At 42.2% G+C, this 15,064-nt stretch overlaps 1 protein-coding gene across 1 annotated transcript; it reads right to left on the bottom strand.

Moving 5' to 3' along the window:
- Positions 1 to 320: 320 nt before the first annotated feature.
- On the bottom strand, positions 321 to 15,051 carry parp14rs1 (poly(ADP-ribose) polymerase family member 14-related sequence 1; the record flags this gene model as incomplete). The annotated part of the gene is made up of 17 exons (XM_084452026.1): positions 321 to 689; positions 1,068 to 1,242; positions 2,093 to 2,235; positions 3,489 to 3,822; positions 4,185 to 4,465; positions 4,667 to 4,900; positions 5,109 to 5,288; positions 5,520 to 5,582; positions 6,240 to 6,386; positions 6,515 to 6,602; positions 6,860 to 7,081; positions 7,282 to 7,512; positions 7,657 to 9,935; positions 10,374 to 10,661; positions 11,360 to 11,393; positions 13,027 to 13,127; positions 14,877 to 15,051. 17 exons carry the CDS (start codon positions 15,049 to 15,051, stop codon positions 406 to 408), a joined length of 5,259 nt encoding a protein of 1,752 aa, XP_084308152.1. The 3' UTR covers positions 321 to 405.
- Positions 15,052 to 15,064: the final 13 nt, after the last annotated feature.

Below are 15,064 nucleotides of genomic sequence, written 5' to 3'. Positions count from 1 at the left end.
ACTCGCCAAAAAAAGGTTTTGTAATGGCATTGCTCCTCTGCCTTCACTACTAACCTGAGAGAATGCACTTACAGTACAACCTTAAACTAGCATCATCTTTATACAAATCAAAACAAAAACACCCCCAAACAAACTATGCTTTAAAGTACAGTGAACAGTCAAGCTTATTTCTATGTTAATATACTACTTACTTTCTACATAAACTAATATCCATCATCAAACAAAATGTTTTCACTATTCGTGAAATGTGTTTTGAGTTTGTAGAAGTGACAAAAATATTAAGGAACATTTGTAAAAAATTAATAAATGTGAGTACAATCATTAGGCTATTTGTAAAATATAAGGCAGACTGTAGTCATATTCCCAGGCTATGGATAAGTAGGATGTTAGCTGGCCCACCCAGGTCTATCTGAAAGTGATCAGGTACTCTGGGTAGGCCTGACAGTCATGGAAGACCACAAACATGGATGGTCTGGAGATGTTGTCTGTCACACTGTCGTAATGTTGAGGTGTTGTGGTGTTTTTGGCTGGAGGTACGATCATCCCTTGTTGTCCTCTGGTGAAATCTCCAGTCAGGACCTGGCAGAGATAAATGTACTTCTGGCCTTGAGGGTCTGGTTTAGAGTATGTGTCATTGGCAGAGTAGCTGGCATTGACTGCGAAGTAAGTACCGTTCCCATATGCAGCAGCTGCAAAAAAAAAGAAAAAAGATATGGCTTGGTTGGGCTATTGACAATTCGCTATATGCACAACTCCAGTACTTCCTGAAATTAGACATGCTTCATGCGTCTCACACTATTGGGTGAAATGATTATTCAGGTGTGCCTGATCATTGTGCTGCAGTCAGGCACACCTGATTAATCACCTCATTCAATAGTGTAGGACAGGAAATAGAGAAGCATGTCTACAGTAATTTCAGGAAGTACTGGAGATGTGCATATAGCCCATTGGATCTTTACGAACAGTCGTTTAGAGAAAGATGGTTCCTTAAAATGACTCTTGAAGAGAAGTCCAATTGAATACATTGAATACCTGTGTCTCTTTTAATGAAGGTCAGTGGGTCTTACCGTTCTTTCCAGCGTAGCTCCGATTGAAGCCATTGTGGTTGATGTGGTTGATGGTCGTGTAGCAGGTTCCGTGGAACAGCTGCTTCTCGTTGTTCTGGTGCCCATTCCTCAGCTCCATCTCTCTCTTCCTGATCTGGACTCCTCTCCACATGCTTGGGTTCTGGATCCTCTCCATCTGGTCAACATCAATACCTCATATATAACTGGGGGTGACATTGAGAGTCTAAATGTCTAATGTCTAAGTCTAAATAGTGCAAAGTACTGAAATACAACTAATCCATGAACTATGGTGTCTCTTTTTGCAATCTCTGTGAAAATGTTTTGATATTTGGGGATGGGACGATACAACTCACGACATGGTACGATTCATGATACAAAGTTCACGATATGATACAATCCCAAAACAATTTAGAGCATTGGATTTATGAATAATAATAGTATTTTTGATAGCAATGGACCTGCCCTATGTTTGAAAGGGGATATTTTAAGCTCTCCAACGGTGTAAAATCACAATATTGACTGCCTGACAACTCACTGAAGTAGCTCTTCTTATTGTCATAAGTTACTGTACTGACTAACTAGCCTAACTGCTACAGTAGTTAGCCGGCAAACTTGGCAGCATAAAGGAACTGATAGGTAGCCTCAGTTAGAGAATCGTAAACCATTTTATCAGCTTGACAATATTTTATCACATGCTTACTGATCATTTATGCACGTTTCATGAAAACAGAATGAAATGTGTTGCATGTCAGGCCCCTGCCAAATGTATTGTAATTATTCCAATATCTTTTAGAATATTCTGTGTCGGTCTATTTGATACATCGGGTTGATTTTTACTGTATATACAGTACCGCAGCTTACATAAAATGGTTAAGTGGGATTTACTTATACAAAAGAGTTAAAAAATATTCCATGTAGTACACCCACCCATCTTGAGAGATACAGTAATTCAGTACTGAAGTAAATCTTCAAGTGAAGATTATGAAGAAAGAAAGGGGGAAAAAACTCTTCAATAAAGGGGTTACCTTTACAATGTTTCTTGGGCAGGTTGCCTTGAACAGGTTCTCAACGGCGTTGTGCTCCGTGCTGCCAGGCTGGATAGTGAAGGACTTGAAGGATGTGTTGGCTGGCATGGTGTCCCAATGAGAGGGAAGACTATCCTGACGGGCTGGGGGTGAACAACAACCAAATATGGGCTTTCAAATATGATACAGCACATTACAGTATGCAATCTAAACGGGGACTGCCCGCTGTTCCGACGTGCCATTGATCCGACGTCTCACTAGTCCGAAGCTTGTTCACCGATCGTCAGACATGCCATTGTTCCGACGGCTCAAGAGTCCGACCGACAATGGGATGTTTCGGACTGGTGAGACGTCGGACTAGTGGGATGTCGGAACAGTGGTATGGCACCATCTAAACTAGTAAGTTCATTACATTAAACATTTGTTCTTGTTATTTTTAAAACCTTTAAACAAAAAAACAAAAAAAGTGTCATATCTGAAGGTTGTGGATATTAGGATGTGTTGGCAAGTTTTGATAAATCTATTTTCCTTGGTGGTGGGAGAGAATAAATATGACCCCAGCAATTTCCAACTGTCTTACTGTACATAGAGTGCATCCGGAAAGTATTCATATCTTTAACTTTTTCCACATTGTTATGTTACAGCCTTATTCCAAAATTGATTAAATTGATTTTTTTTGCTCAAAACTTTACACACAATACCCCATAATGACAAAGCTTTATTTTTTTCTAATTTATTAAAAATAAAACACTCAAATATAAGTGCATATACAGTATATTCACACCCTTTCCTCAATACTTTGTTGAAGCATCTTTGGCAGCAATTACAGCCTCAAGTCTTCTTGAGTATGATGCTACAAGCTTGGCACACCTATTTTGGGGAAGTTCCTCCCACTCTTCTTTGCAGATCCTCTCAAGCTCCATCACTGTGTTTGTTGGGACCTTCAATGCTGCAGAATCTTTTCTGTACCCTTCCTCAGATCTGTGTCTTAATACAATCCTGTCTCTGAGGTCAACAGACAATTCGTTTGACTTCATGGCTTGGTTTGTGCTCTGACATGCACTGTCAACTGTGGGACCTTATATAGACAGGTGGGTGCCTTTCCAAATCAATTGAATTTACCACAGGTGGACCCCAATCAAGTTGTAGAAATATCTCAAGGATGATCAGTGGAAACAGGATTCACCTGAGATCAATTTTAAGTGTCATAGCAAAGGGAGTGAATACTTAGTACATAGGATATTTTACTTTTTTATTTAACTTCAAGTAAATGTGGATAAACTTAAGGGATATTAATACTTTCCGGATGCACTGTAGCAACACCTATTGCAGTTAGTAAAAGAAATCAGATGCTCTCCAGTAGTTTAAAAGGTAACGGCAGTGTTAAGTACTGTACCTGCTATCTTGTCAACGCGTCTGATGTTGAGACTGTTCCCTTGGCTATCAGTAGCAGGCCCGTCTGGAATGAGGACCTTGTATATCTGACCCTGGAGTGTGACCTCGACGTGCGTATGCTGCCCTTGCAAAGCCTGCTCGAGATGGAAGTTCGGGATGGGGTCGAATCTCTGGAACTGCCCTCCCTGCTGTTGGTACTGCCACTCTACCACATTACCGGCCATTTCCACTTTCCTGTTGAAGTACTCGTCGTCACGGGCTCTTTGCAGCATCGCGTGGACCTCGCTGACCGCTTTGAGCACGTCTCTGCTCATGCCCTCGATGGTGATGGTGGCCTGAGATTAGGGATGAGACAGTATGGATTTTTGCATTACGGTACGGTACGGTATCTAGTTACACGGTACGGTTTACGGTATTTCACCTGCCAAAACACATAAAAAAAAAGAAGAAGTATTTTACTTTGAAGGAACTACAGTGATTGAAAATACACACTATTGTGATTAAGCTCAGTTTATTAATAACAAGCTTATATTAAATTACAAAATTAACTGTTGCAAGCAACTTGAAATGTGAAGTTTCAGCAGCGCATTATTGTGTAATACCGTAAACGTAATACCGTAAACACAGGGAATGTCACGGTTCATTGGACATTTTATACCGCGGTTCACGGTTTTACGGTATACCGTCTCATCCCTACCTGAGATGTCTTGTACTCCAGACTCACACTCACGTCCATGGTGTTCTGCATGTCCAGGATACGCTGGCGGTCGGAGGGCGTCAGGTTAAGGATGGCATTGTCCGTGATGCAGTTCTTGAATTGCTCCTTGGATATCAGGTCGCTAATAAACTGCTTGGCGTAGTCCACTGCAGCCTGTGAGTGACCGCAGATGTGGAAGCACGCCGGGTCCACTTGCTTGCCCTGGACGATGAAGTCCTCGTCCTTCTGTGGCTTAGGAGTGCTCCCCCAGCTGAAGAACGCTATGAGAAAACGCACATGAAAAGAAGACCATCAGGAATGAGTGAGTGTTCATTAAAGGATGAAGGACTTATCCTTTAATCTTACATATCGCGAATATACTGTATAGCTGTCAAAATTATTTCTATAAGCAAAAGAATATACACAAAGGAGAAGAAATTGGCATTAACACTGAAATTGGCATCAATGTAGATAGCCCTTACATTTTATTTTTCCCAAGACACTATCCTTTTTGTCAGCAACGCTATCTTTTTTATCAGCAGTGTCTTCGGTGCCTTCTTTCTTCTGCATACTGCTGTAGAACTCTTTGGCCATAGCAGGTTGAAAGATGACTATCCTGACCAGCTTCAGGGTGTTCTGAGACGTGTGGCTCACTACATCCACGACAGCATCCAACATGGCGTCCGCCACCTGGCCCGCCTGAACATTGCCTTGGCCTAGAATGACATGACAACAAGTTAGCTTTGCATTAGTCAAGTGAAATTAATAACATTTGAGGGATTCAAACATGACTTTTTCTGGCCTTTTCCATAAGCTCCACCTTTCTGATTTCCGGCACCAAATGACTATATCAACAAGTTTTAGAGACAGTTACTACTAACTCAAGACTGCCAGACTATTGATACCTTTGAAACCTAAACTCACCAGTGCCAAGAGCAGGCATGGAGATGGAAGTGTAGTTTCCCTTAGCACACATTAGAAGTGCATCCTTCACAGATGTGTGGATCCCCTGTGGGTCTGTCTTGCCAATGTGCAGGTGGATGATGGCCTTTGACTGCAAGTTGCCGGGCTGGGTCATTATCATGCCTGTGTTAGCCTGGGCTCCTGGAAATACATAGCACATTGCTGTTTTATGCTGATTAGAACACGCCTTGGATAGTGGGTACCTTAAGATAGAAAAGGGATGAAGGGAGCCCCTATATTATTCCCTTTAGATACAATACTATTCCCACACCAGCAGTTACAGTATGTGAAATAATGTTCATTCTAATAACGACATGTAAATGTGTATAAAGTGTTTATATTTCAGAGTGGTGGTAAATAATAGGCTCTTACCCAGCTGTTGGCATTCTGCCTTCACAGTCTGGCCAGCTGCATCTAGAATGGCCTTAGAAACCCCTGGAGTAACATGGAATTCATATGGGAATACAAAAAACTACATCAAGAAAGTAATAATCACATACAAAGTATTTGCATTACGCCTGTGTTGCAATTGCAACAGATGTGCAACAGAAGTACTCTATATGGACAAAAGTATAGGGACACCTACACACTACACCTACAGGAGCTTTTATGACATCCAATTCTAAATTCATAGGCATTAATATGGAGTTGGTCCCCCCTTTGCAGCTATAGCAGCTTCCACTCTTCTGGGAAGGCTTTCTACAAGATTTTGGAGCGCGTTTGTGGGAATTTTTGCCCATTCATCCAGAAGAGCATTTGCAAGGTCAGACACTGATGTTGGATGAGAGGGCCTAGCTCGCAATCTCCGTTCTAGTTCATCCAAATGTTTTTGTAGGAAGCCTACCCCGAAGACTGGAAGCCGTTATAGCTGCAAAGGGGGGACCAACTCCATATTAATGCCTATGAATTTAGAATGGGATGTCATAAAAGTTCCTGTAGGAGTAATGTGTATGTCTCCCAGTACTTTTGTCTATATAGTGTATATCCACATCCAGCCTTTAAGTACTGCTGCCAGTATTATTGCTGATATCATTTAAAACAGGGAATATCATTTGACTTGAGCTGGAGATAAGCCTACAGTACATTGCATACCTGAGTTGAGGTTGAAGCTTTTATTGGAGGAATTGACAATGACATCAGTAGTCTCCTTGGTAATGTCTCCTGTGACTACCTGTATAACCATCCCTCCCATTTTTGTCTCATACATTCCTGAGCTTGACGTGACCTTGGAAAAGGTACCTGGCAGTAGAATTTAAGAAGTCAACATCTAAAATATCTTAATCAACACAACAGAACACAAATGTTTCTCACTTTGTAATTCAAAGTCTACAGACAATCCATTTTGTGCAAGTGTTTGTAAGCTGCACCTTTAGTCTGTTTGGTGGATGTTGCTGCTGAATCCCCTGAAGATGCAGATGTGGTTGTGAACATTCTGTTAAACTCATCTTTGAAAGCCTGGAAAGAAAACCCAGACGGAAAACAATAATTAGCTATATTAACTCAAAGCATGTCAATATCAAGCCTACCTTAACTAAAAAACAGCTTCTCTCTCACTCATATATTGTATATCCATCTATCCGATTGTAGGGTTATAAGATCCTCCCAACTTCAATTTCAATAAAGACATGGATGTGGTCACAATTAGTAGGCAAACTATTAGACAAGGAGCAAAGGTAGACACATTTATTTAACAGTTTTGCTACTTTTCTTACCTGGATAGTCTTTGGATCACTTGGGTGCAGGATGAACACTACTTCTTTCAGGTTCTTGGGGTGCTTCTTACTGCTGAACATGAAGACTTCGTTCAGCATAAGGGAGGCCACAAGGTCTTTGGGGAAGCCCAGGTTTCCTGTGCCGATTGCAGGGAAGGTCATCGAGACAAGTTGCTGCTGCTCTGCGAGACCCAAGCATTCCTCCACGATCTTGCTCAATATCTGCAAAACATCCGATACGACAGCTATTCTTAGCTAGCAAACTCTGTCTCATTCATGAATGGCGAAGTCAGTGTGTTCATGCCTTGTTGTCATAAAAGTCCACAATTACACTTACACTTAATATGCGTATATGTGAAAAACACAAAAGTGTAACTCTCACTCCTTGACCAAAGATCATCAATGTCAGTACAATGTATTACCTTTTGAGCAGCTCCTTGTCCATTGTCCCATCGAGGGGCGATAGTGTGAAACACATTTGAGCTCTTAAGGTTGCAGCCATCGGTAACGATGATGTCCCTGGTCGTGGCGCTACTCGCCTGTTCATTTATCAGTGCCTGAAGTTGAGGTCCAGCCACACTTAAGATGGCCTTTGAGACTGCTCCGCTGTTAAGTACCAGGTCTTCACCCACAGTGTTCACAAGCACCTCAGTCTGTAACCGATAGAACCAAAATCTTTACAGTGCCATGTAATCGATTGAAAATGTGGTTTATTAAATCAGCCAGTGTGCACTTAAGAATAAATAAATAGAATAGGATTTTAACTGAAATCGATTTACTCAAAGTTGACTGCTTACCGAGGCATCTTGGATGTTTCCTTTCATCAGGACTATGGTTAGACCCTCTTTGGTTTGCACTCTGTCAGAACTGCTCGTACTCTGAACCCGGACTCCGTGCTGGGGCTGTGAGAAACTGATGGTACCACTCGGTTGAGGATGACTTGGTTGAGGATGACTTGGTTGAGGATGACTTGTTCCATGGTCTCCAAACTCCTTCCGCACTGCCGCCTCCATGGCCTGAACGGTCTTGTCATCGATGTTCACCAGATGGATCTTCCTCAAAGTGTTCTCTCCAAATTTGTCCTCACAGTAATCCTTGATAGCTTTAGCGATAGTTTCTGCACACAATGTCAGAGGAAATCCGAGATTCCCAGAGCTGATGGCAGGTATAGCCACAGACAGGCAGTTGTTGGCCTCAGCTAAATCTAGGCTACCTTTCACCGCTCTTCTCAACTGCCCTATGGCCTTCTGGGGGTGTGAACTGTTGATTCTGGGCCCTACAGCGTGGATGATGCTCTTGCAGCGGAGCCGTCCGCCTGCACCAGTAAGGACACAGTCTCCTGGCTTAAGCTGCCCCCTGCTGGCGATAAGCTGGTCGCATTCATCCTGCAACTGTGGCCCAGCAGCAGCCAAAAGAGCTCCAGCTAGACCACCATTGTGCTTCAGGTCTGAGTCTGCTGCACTGACTACTGCTTGAACTGCATATCTGGAAATATCAGCCTTACATACTGCTATTTCCACTCCATCGGGTGTCTGAAGCTGGTAGTTGTACTTATAAGCTCCGACAATATCATCCTCCATCACCAACTGCACTAAACAGCCTGTCTGGTTCAAAACTGTGGAGATGTACATGGAATTATTATCCTGGAATAATTTCTTTGCTCCAGGCTTGGACACTTTCAACACACTGAAGCATGTGGAGGCAACCAAGTCTTCAAATATGGCCTTGCAATCTTTAACATCTACCCTGGCACCACTGAAGGAAATGGCTTCTTTCTTGAATGATACCTTCACGGTATCATTGACTCTACCAGACCAGGCATTCCTTTTATGTTCCTGGATGAATTTGACAATGGCCTCCGGTTTGACCTCAAGAGATTCTTCAACTTCAGTATGTTGGTGTAAGAAGTCAGCAAGTTCCTTCTCAACTGACGAAACACAGTCCTTATAGCCAGATACCACCACTTGCTGCCTTCCAAGGATACTAGATATCTGGATCTGGACTTTCCTCAAGGAGATGTTGGAGGAGTGGTCCAAACGGGTAATCAGGTCTTGCCACTCTGGCATCTTCAGGACATTTGAATCTTCAACGTCTATGTATTGAGAAATAAGCAGCATTTTCAGATGGTCTTCTGCTTCACTCAATGCCTCCTCTGAGACTGCAAGTAGCTGCACTCCATTTCTGTGTATCTCTAGGGCTGCAGTAATGCTCTTTGAAGTAAAAAGAGAGCTGTTGAGCTTTTCTTGGTCTTCACCCCGCAGAAACTCAACAAGGTAGTTGTCCCATTCCAACATCTTCCGTTTTAATCCCACAACTCCATCTACAACCTTCTTGTTGGCATTCAACACTTCGTGCATCAAGCCGAATAAGTTCACACTCTGATTCTCACTATTGTATGTCATCTTCAGCTCTGGGTATTCAATGACCATCTTGTCCTGCAGGCCATCTTGTGAGAGGATGTTGTAGATGGATGGAGACAATTTAATCTCCTCTGTTATGCTTGACTTCTCCCTTTGTATTCTTTTGGCAATCCTGCCCAAGCTATCTTTCACCAGTTTCTCAAGTTTGCTCACATCCTCTACAAGGCCAACCACTGCCATAACACATCGGACCTTGTCAGGGACCACAACCACAGCCTCATCTGACACAGCCTTGTTGAGCTCTCCTTCAGACTCTTCCCATGAGGAAGCCTCGACCTGGAGCTCCAAAGATTTGTATTTAGACAAGGCCTGAGTGAAAGCAGTCTTCACTGTGTCTTTCCACTGCTCTAAGTATTTGGCTTTAATACCTTTCTGCTGGAGGAGAGCAGGGAGAGGGCTTAACTTGACCGTTGGTTGTTGGAGGTCCACCTTGCAGAAGTGCTTGGCTAGATCATTGTTGATGGTGTCTGCAGATCCCTGATTGCCAGAAAGGTATTTCCAAATGGCCTGATCAATAGTCTCATTAAGGACAGGAGGGAGCTTCAATGTGGGTCTGTCTTTACCATAAAGGGCTGTTCCCAGAGATTCATAGAAGGGGAAAGCTTTGATAGGTTGTTTGTCGATGTGATGTTTCTTCTCAATTATTCTGTAAACGGCTAATAGAAAAGAAATATATAGAAAATAAAATATATTGCATAATTCAACATCTGTGCACGTGTGTAATGCACTGTAGCATTAGAAAAATGTAAGTTAAAGTAACAGTACAGTATAATACTACCTTTAGGATCTTCAAAGGTGATGATGGCAGACTGCTCATCTTCATTCAGAGAGACATCTTCCACGGCCTCACCATCTCTTTTAAAGTATAAGAGGAGGTGGTCTGGTCTCCAATCTGGGGGAATGTCCTCCACCTTCACTTTGGTTGTGATTTCCAGAGGTCTAACTGATAGCTTTTTGCGCATAAACACTCTGTTTGTGGTGCACTTGGAGATGAAATGACTGTTCACTGAAAAATGTGAAAATTAGTGAGTATTTGCCTGGATTGTAGCATTTTTTTCATAACACCTACCCCCTCCCACAAATGTGTGTATTACCTTGTCCATTAGTGAAAGTCACCACAGCGAAGCAGGTGTCGGGCAGGATCTCCAGGCAGAAGTTTGATGCAGAGGGGGGGTCTGAATCTGATGTTAGATTACTGAGAATGTTCTCCACAAGCATCTCCAGGTACTCCTGTGTCATGCTCTCCTCAAGGTTCCCGAGCACAGCCGAGGCGCACCGCGCCTCTTCCTCTGCTGGCGCACCAGAGCTCTCCGCCTCTTCCTGAGCCTCAGCTGGAGGGGCGTGCCCATCTCCACTTGCAGGGGAGTTGTTTGCAACACCAGCTAAGAATACAAACTTATTTTTACTTCCTGGTAACAAAATAGACCTTTCCAAGCGAGCTAAATATGATAATGCAATTGATATATTTGCAATATCACCGTTTTCTCACTTTGTGACTCACTAACATAGGGTACAAATTAACTTGATCACAAACCTATAGCTTTTTTTTTTGAAGTCTAGTATTTACTGCGGAGGAGAATCAGGTTCTGGCTTTCACTTAGATGATGGCATGAGATGGCTGTTCATTGGCTCCCTAACGCCTGATAAATTATATTAGTCATATCAATGTCCCTGCGACATACTAGCGTCATGTCCAGGGGGTGTACTTGTACATCAAGGTGCATCGTGGAAGCAGGAGATAAGCTCCTGCCCTATGGGCCACTAGGCTCCAGAACCATTGGTTCTCCAGGCTACTTTCTATATCAATGTCCAGATTTAAGATGTATGATATTTGTTGACAAAAGACGAGGCCAATCTAATGTGTGGAGGCCATTCCAATGTGTGGAGAATATATAGACAGATCTGTTCCCCTGCTACCTGATTTTTCTCAGTAGGCCAACGTTCCCCATAATTCCTTTTAACTTCAGAGGTTACACTATACCCAGACATTTTAAGTGGTTACAATATTGTTGAGTGTGTATGTCTTCACATAAGAACTTGCAAGATACAGTAACATTTAGAGCTTGACAATTTTACTTACATGTCTTGTCTGAGTTTACAGCAGCCAAGTCTTCCTAAACATGGAAAAGGTGGTGTTATTGAACCTTTGTAGTGTTTATGAAACAATTGCATATTTTAGCTTTAGTACGTTATTTTTAGAAGGATTATCAATAGCCCTGTTTCAATGATAGAAACATAATCATTACATTTGACATTGACATCATCGATTCTTAAAGGGCAGTTCGGAATTTAGCATTATAAGCCATGTTATAAGGTTATTTACGATCATATACAGTACAATGGCCCATATCGGAAGCATACTTTGTGGCTATTTTTTTGTCCAGAACATCAACGGACACCAGTGACCACTCGGTGAGTTTCCTGTCTTTGAGGGATTTTGTCTATGCACCTATGGATCCATTAAGTGTGTTAGCTGCAATGGGCTATATCTCGAGAGTACACTGTTTGACGAAACTTTGATATATGCCGTTTATGATCATAAATGTCCTTATAACATGGCTTGTACTGCTAAATTCCAAACCTGTCCTTTAATGTGTGGGGTTGTCGTGGCAGTTAAAGTTGTAATCCTTCATGCACCAGAGATCCCTCCATTGTGGGACAGGCCAGTGGTGTCTCTGGCTGTTAAGAACTGTAGATGGGTGAGTCACACAGGAAGCCTATTTTATACCAGGATGGCTGATATAACTTTGAAAAAGGAACACAGTAAGGATATTATACAAGTATTATAGAATTATAGTGCAGGCGGTGGTACGATGTTATGCTGAATAATATATCACAATGTTATGAGTGTTAGGATGGATGAGTGGTTCTTACAGAGATTCCTGCCTTTAGTTAGATTATAGTTTGATTAGAAGTGTGAAATGGGATTTAGAATGACAACATAGGGCCATGACTGCTAACATTAGCTAGTTACATAGAGCTAGTGTAGAGAATTAGTGAGCTATAGCCAAGGTTAGCTAGCCCGCTACTACCCCCGCAAAATCTGCTGCATTATATATTGAAATCCTGATTTCGCTAGGAGTAATCCAAGATGGCTTCACTTTTTACTACTTTGGGATAGCTTGAGTTAGCCTCATGAGACCATCTTGATTTTGTGAGCTCACATTCTGTTCCTCTCACAAATCAGTCTGGATGACCAGTCTGGACAAATCATAGAGATCAGTTCGTACCAGATCTGAAAATGATCTCGCCAATCAGCGTTGGTTTTGAGGAATTTGAAATGCAAACAGCTACGCTATGTGGGATGGTGTGATGACAGTGGGGAGCAGTTGATGTTAACGGAGAATGCTCGGTTTTGACAACCTGGACCTTATTTACGACATATTATAAGACGTTTGACTCACCGAGATCACTTTGGTGTAGTTCGGAGGCATGTAGAAGAAATTTAAAATCCAGCGTGAGCCAGTATATCCATTTAATGGCGGTGGACGGGGCACCGAGAATGTAGTTTCTAAAAATCTATTTTTGGCTGCTAAATGGTTGTTTTCATCAATCTGATTTTATGAATCGATAGTTGTGATTCCCCAAAGTGAGGCCTTGTTGTGGTTTTCAAATATGTGGTCTTTAGCCTCTGTAATATGATCTTTAAACGCCTTTCCCCACTTGCTCCAGCACGCAATTTAGAAGCTGTCAACAGGGGGTTAAAAACATCCCATTTATCAATACAAACAAGCCACTATAACTCACCTGTCCACTCAAGACCGTATCTGGTAGTCGAACGGTCAGTTTCAGCACCCCTTGATCCAAACCAATCTCGTGCACCTGCTTTCCAAGAACTTTCTGCCTGTCTAATAAAAACAAAGAACCACTGAACTAGTGAAAATGCAATGATGCCAGTCCACTCATAAGCTGTTCTGAGTGACATTGTTTTAACTGTCTATAGCATCTCCTTGAGCAGAGTTGTATCAAGGCTGTTATATTGCATATATACAGTCCGCCCTGTAACAATTCCAAAGAATTGGAAAACAGCTAACATTAGCTCAGTCCACTACATGCAAACTTAGATCAGTATCAGAATCAGATTTTAATTAGCAAAGTAGGCTTAGTCTGTAGGAGCACCTAAACAAACATTGTGTTAAGACAAAACAGGACGAAGCAAAATACAATAATGAAGTGATACAATACAATATAGGCTACAATACAAAAAAAGTACAAAATAAAGAGTGACAGTTCGGGGGTCTTGTGCCTCGATGAGGCCAGTTGTGACTTGGAAAGAAACTGTTTTGTTCCTGATGGACCACAGCCTCCTGCCGGAAGAGAGTGGTTCAAGGAGTTTGTGCCAAGCTGGGAGAGATTGGCCTCACCTATGATGTTTCTCTTTTTAACCGCATGCCAAGCAGGTGTGAAGGTGTCTGATAATATGCCTCTGGAAGGGGGGTGGTAACTGGGGTTAAGGGCTGTGGTCATCTCCCTACAGCAGGGGTGCCCAATACGTTGATCACGATTGACCAGTAGGTCGCTATGCTGGTAGATCTCGAGCCATTCAAAACAAAAGCCATAAAAAGGCGACTTGCTGACATGTGCGGAGGCAAGCAGTCACGTAACCTCTTGTTGTCCGAATTATCAACTTTTTCCTCCTGCTACTACAAGTGAGACCTTTTGTACTGAGGTACAAATGTTTAATTTTAATGATTTATCATGTGTGGACTGATTTCATCATTGTTTAGGCTTGTATGCGTAGCTGATAGCTGATAGTAACCGAGCAAAACCAATCAGAAACTCGAAAAAAGTCAGAATTCTGCAACCCTGGATCCATCAGTGCAAGTCATCAGAGTGTATTGTGCTGTGATTGAGTCATTTAAGTAGGCTAAAGACAATCTTCTGACAACTAGCTGACTGTTATCTGTTAAAGGCATATGCCTATACCTCAAAGTTCTTGTTCTAGCCTACTTCCAGTGTGAAGTAATTGGTAGCTTGATTAATAAATGTATTGTTTGATTTTTAAACAGTAGCCGTATGCTGTTATTTTTAATGGGTTTTCAGCAACGGGATTCTTTATAATGTAAGGTATGACTTTAATGAGGCGTGAATTAAAACCGAGCCAACGTTAAGTGACACGTGACAGAAAGGTGGGGGGTTCCGAGGGGGAATGCGGAAGTGGCCGTTGACTCCAATGTTAAAAGTTCACAATAAAAACACCAAAATAGTCAAAATAACAGGCTGAATACACTATCGGGATTACAAACTCAAAGAACGAAGAAGCACCTGTGACGCACGCGCAATCCGTGAAAAACGGAGCTGTTCTGACAGACAATACATTCGTTGAAAAAGTAGGCTATATTGTGTTTATTGTCGATAAGATAGGCTACTGTAAGATACAGGAGACCCCAGCGCTGGGTAAGCCTTGATACTGGTGAGTTGAGCCAACTGGACGTGCACTGGTCGCTGTTGCTTCGTTACAGGGCGTACCACTAATTGAACCCTGGTCCTCTTGAGATCATTTATGTAGCTTGAGATACAACTGAGAGGCAAATGGCATGGCGTTAAAGAAAAACGTTTGCCTAGAAGTCTAGTAATAACAACATGACAAAGCTTACCATTCTCGGTTTTAAACCGCACTACTGCACTTCTGCCTGATCTGTAATCCACTTGACAATCACCACCGTTTGACTTCTTACTTTGAAAATACTTCACTAATTTGTTTTTAAGTTTGGAGATATTCGGGTTATTCTCTAGCTCGACGAGCAAGCTAAACGAGTATTCATCTGCCATGCTGAGTTGCTAG

Source organism: Borostomias antarcticus, assembly GCF_949987555.1.
Source record: "Borostomias antarcticus genome assembly, chromosome: 17".
NCBI classification, from domain to species: Eukaryota; Metazoa; Chordata; class Actinopteri; order Stomiiformes; family Stomiidae; genus Borostomias; species Borostomias antarcticus.
The sequence above is the reverse complement of the archived record's forward strand: the minus strand, read 5'-3'. Positions and strand labels throughout refer to the sequence as shown.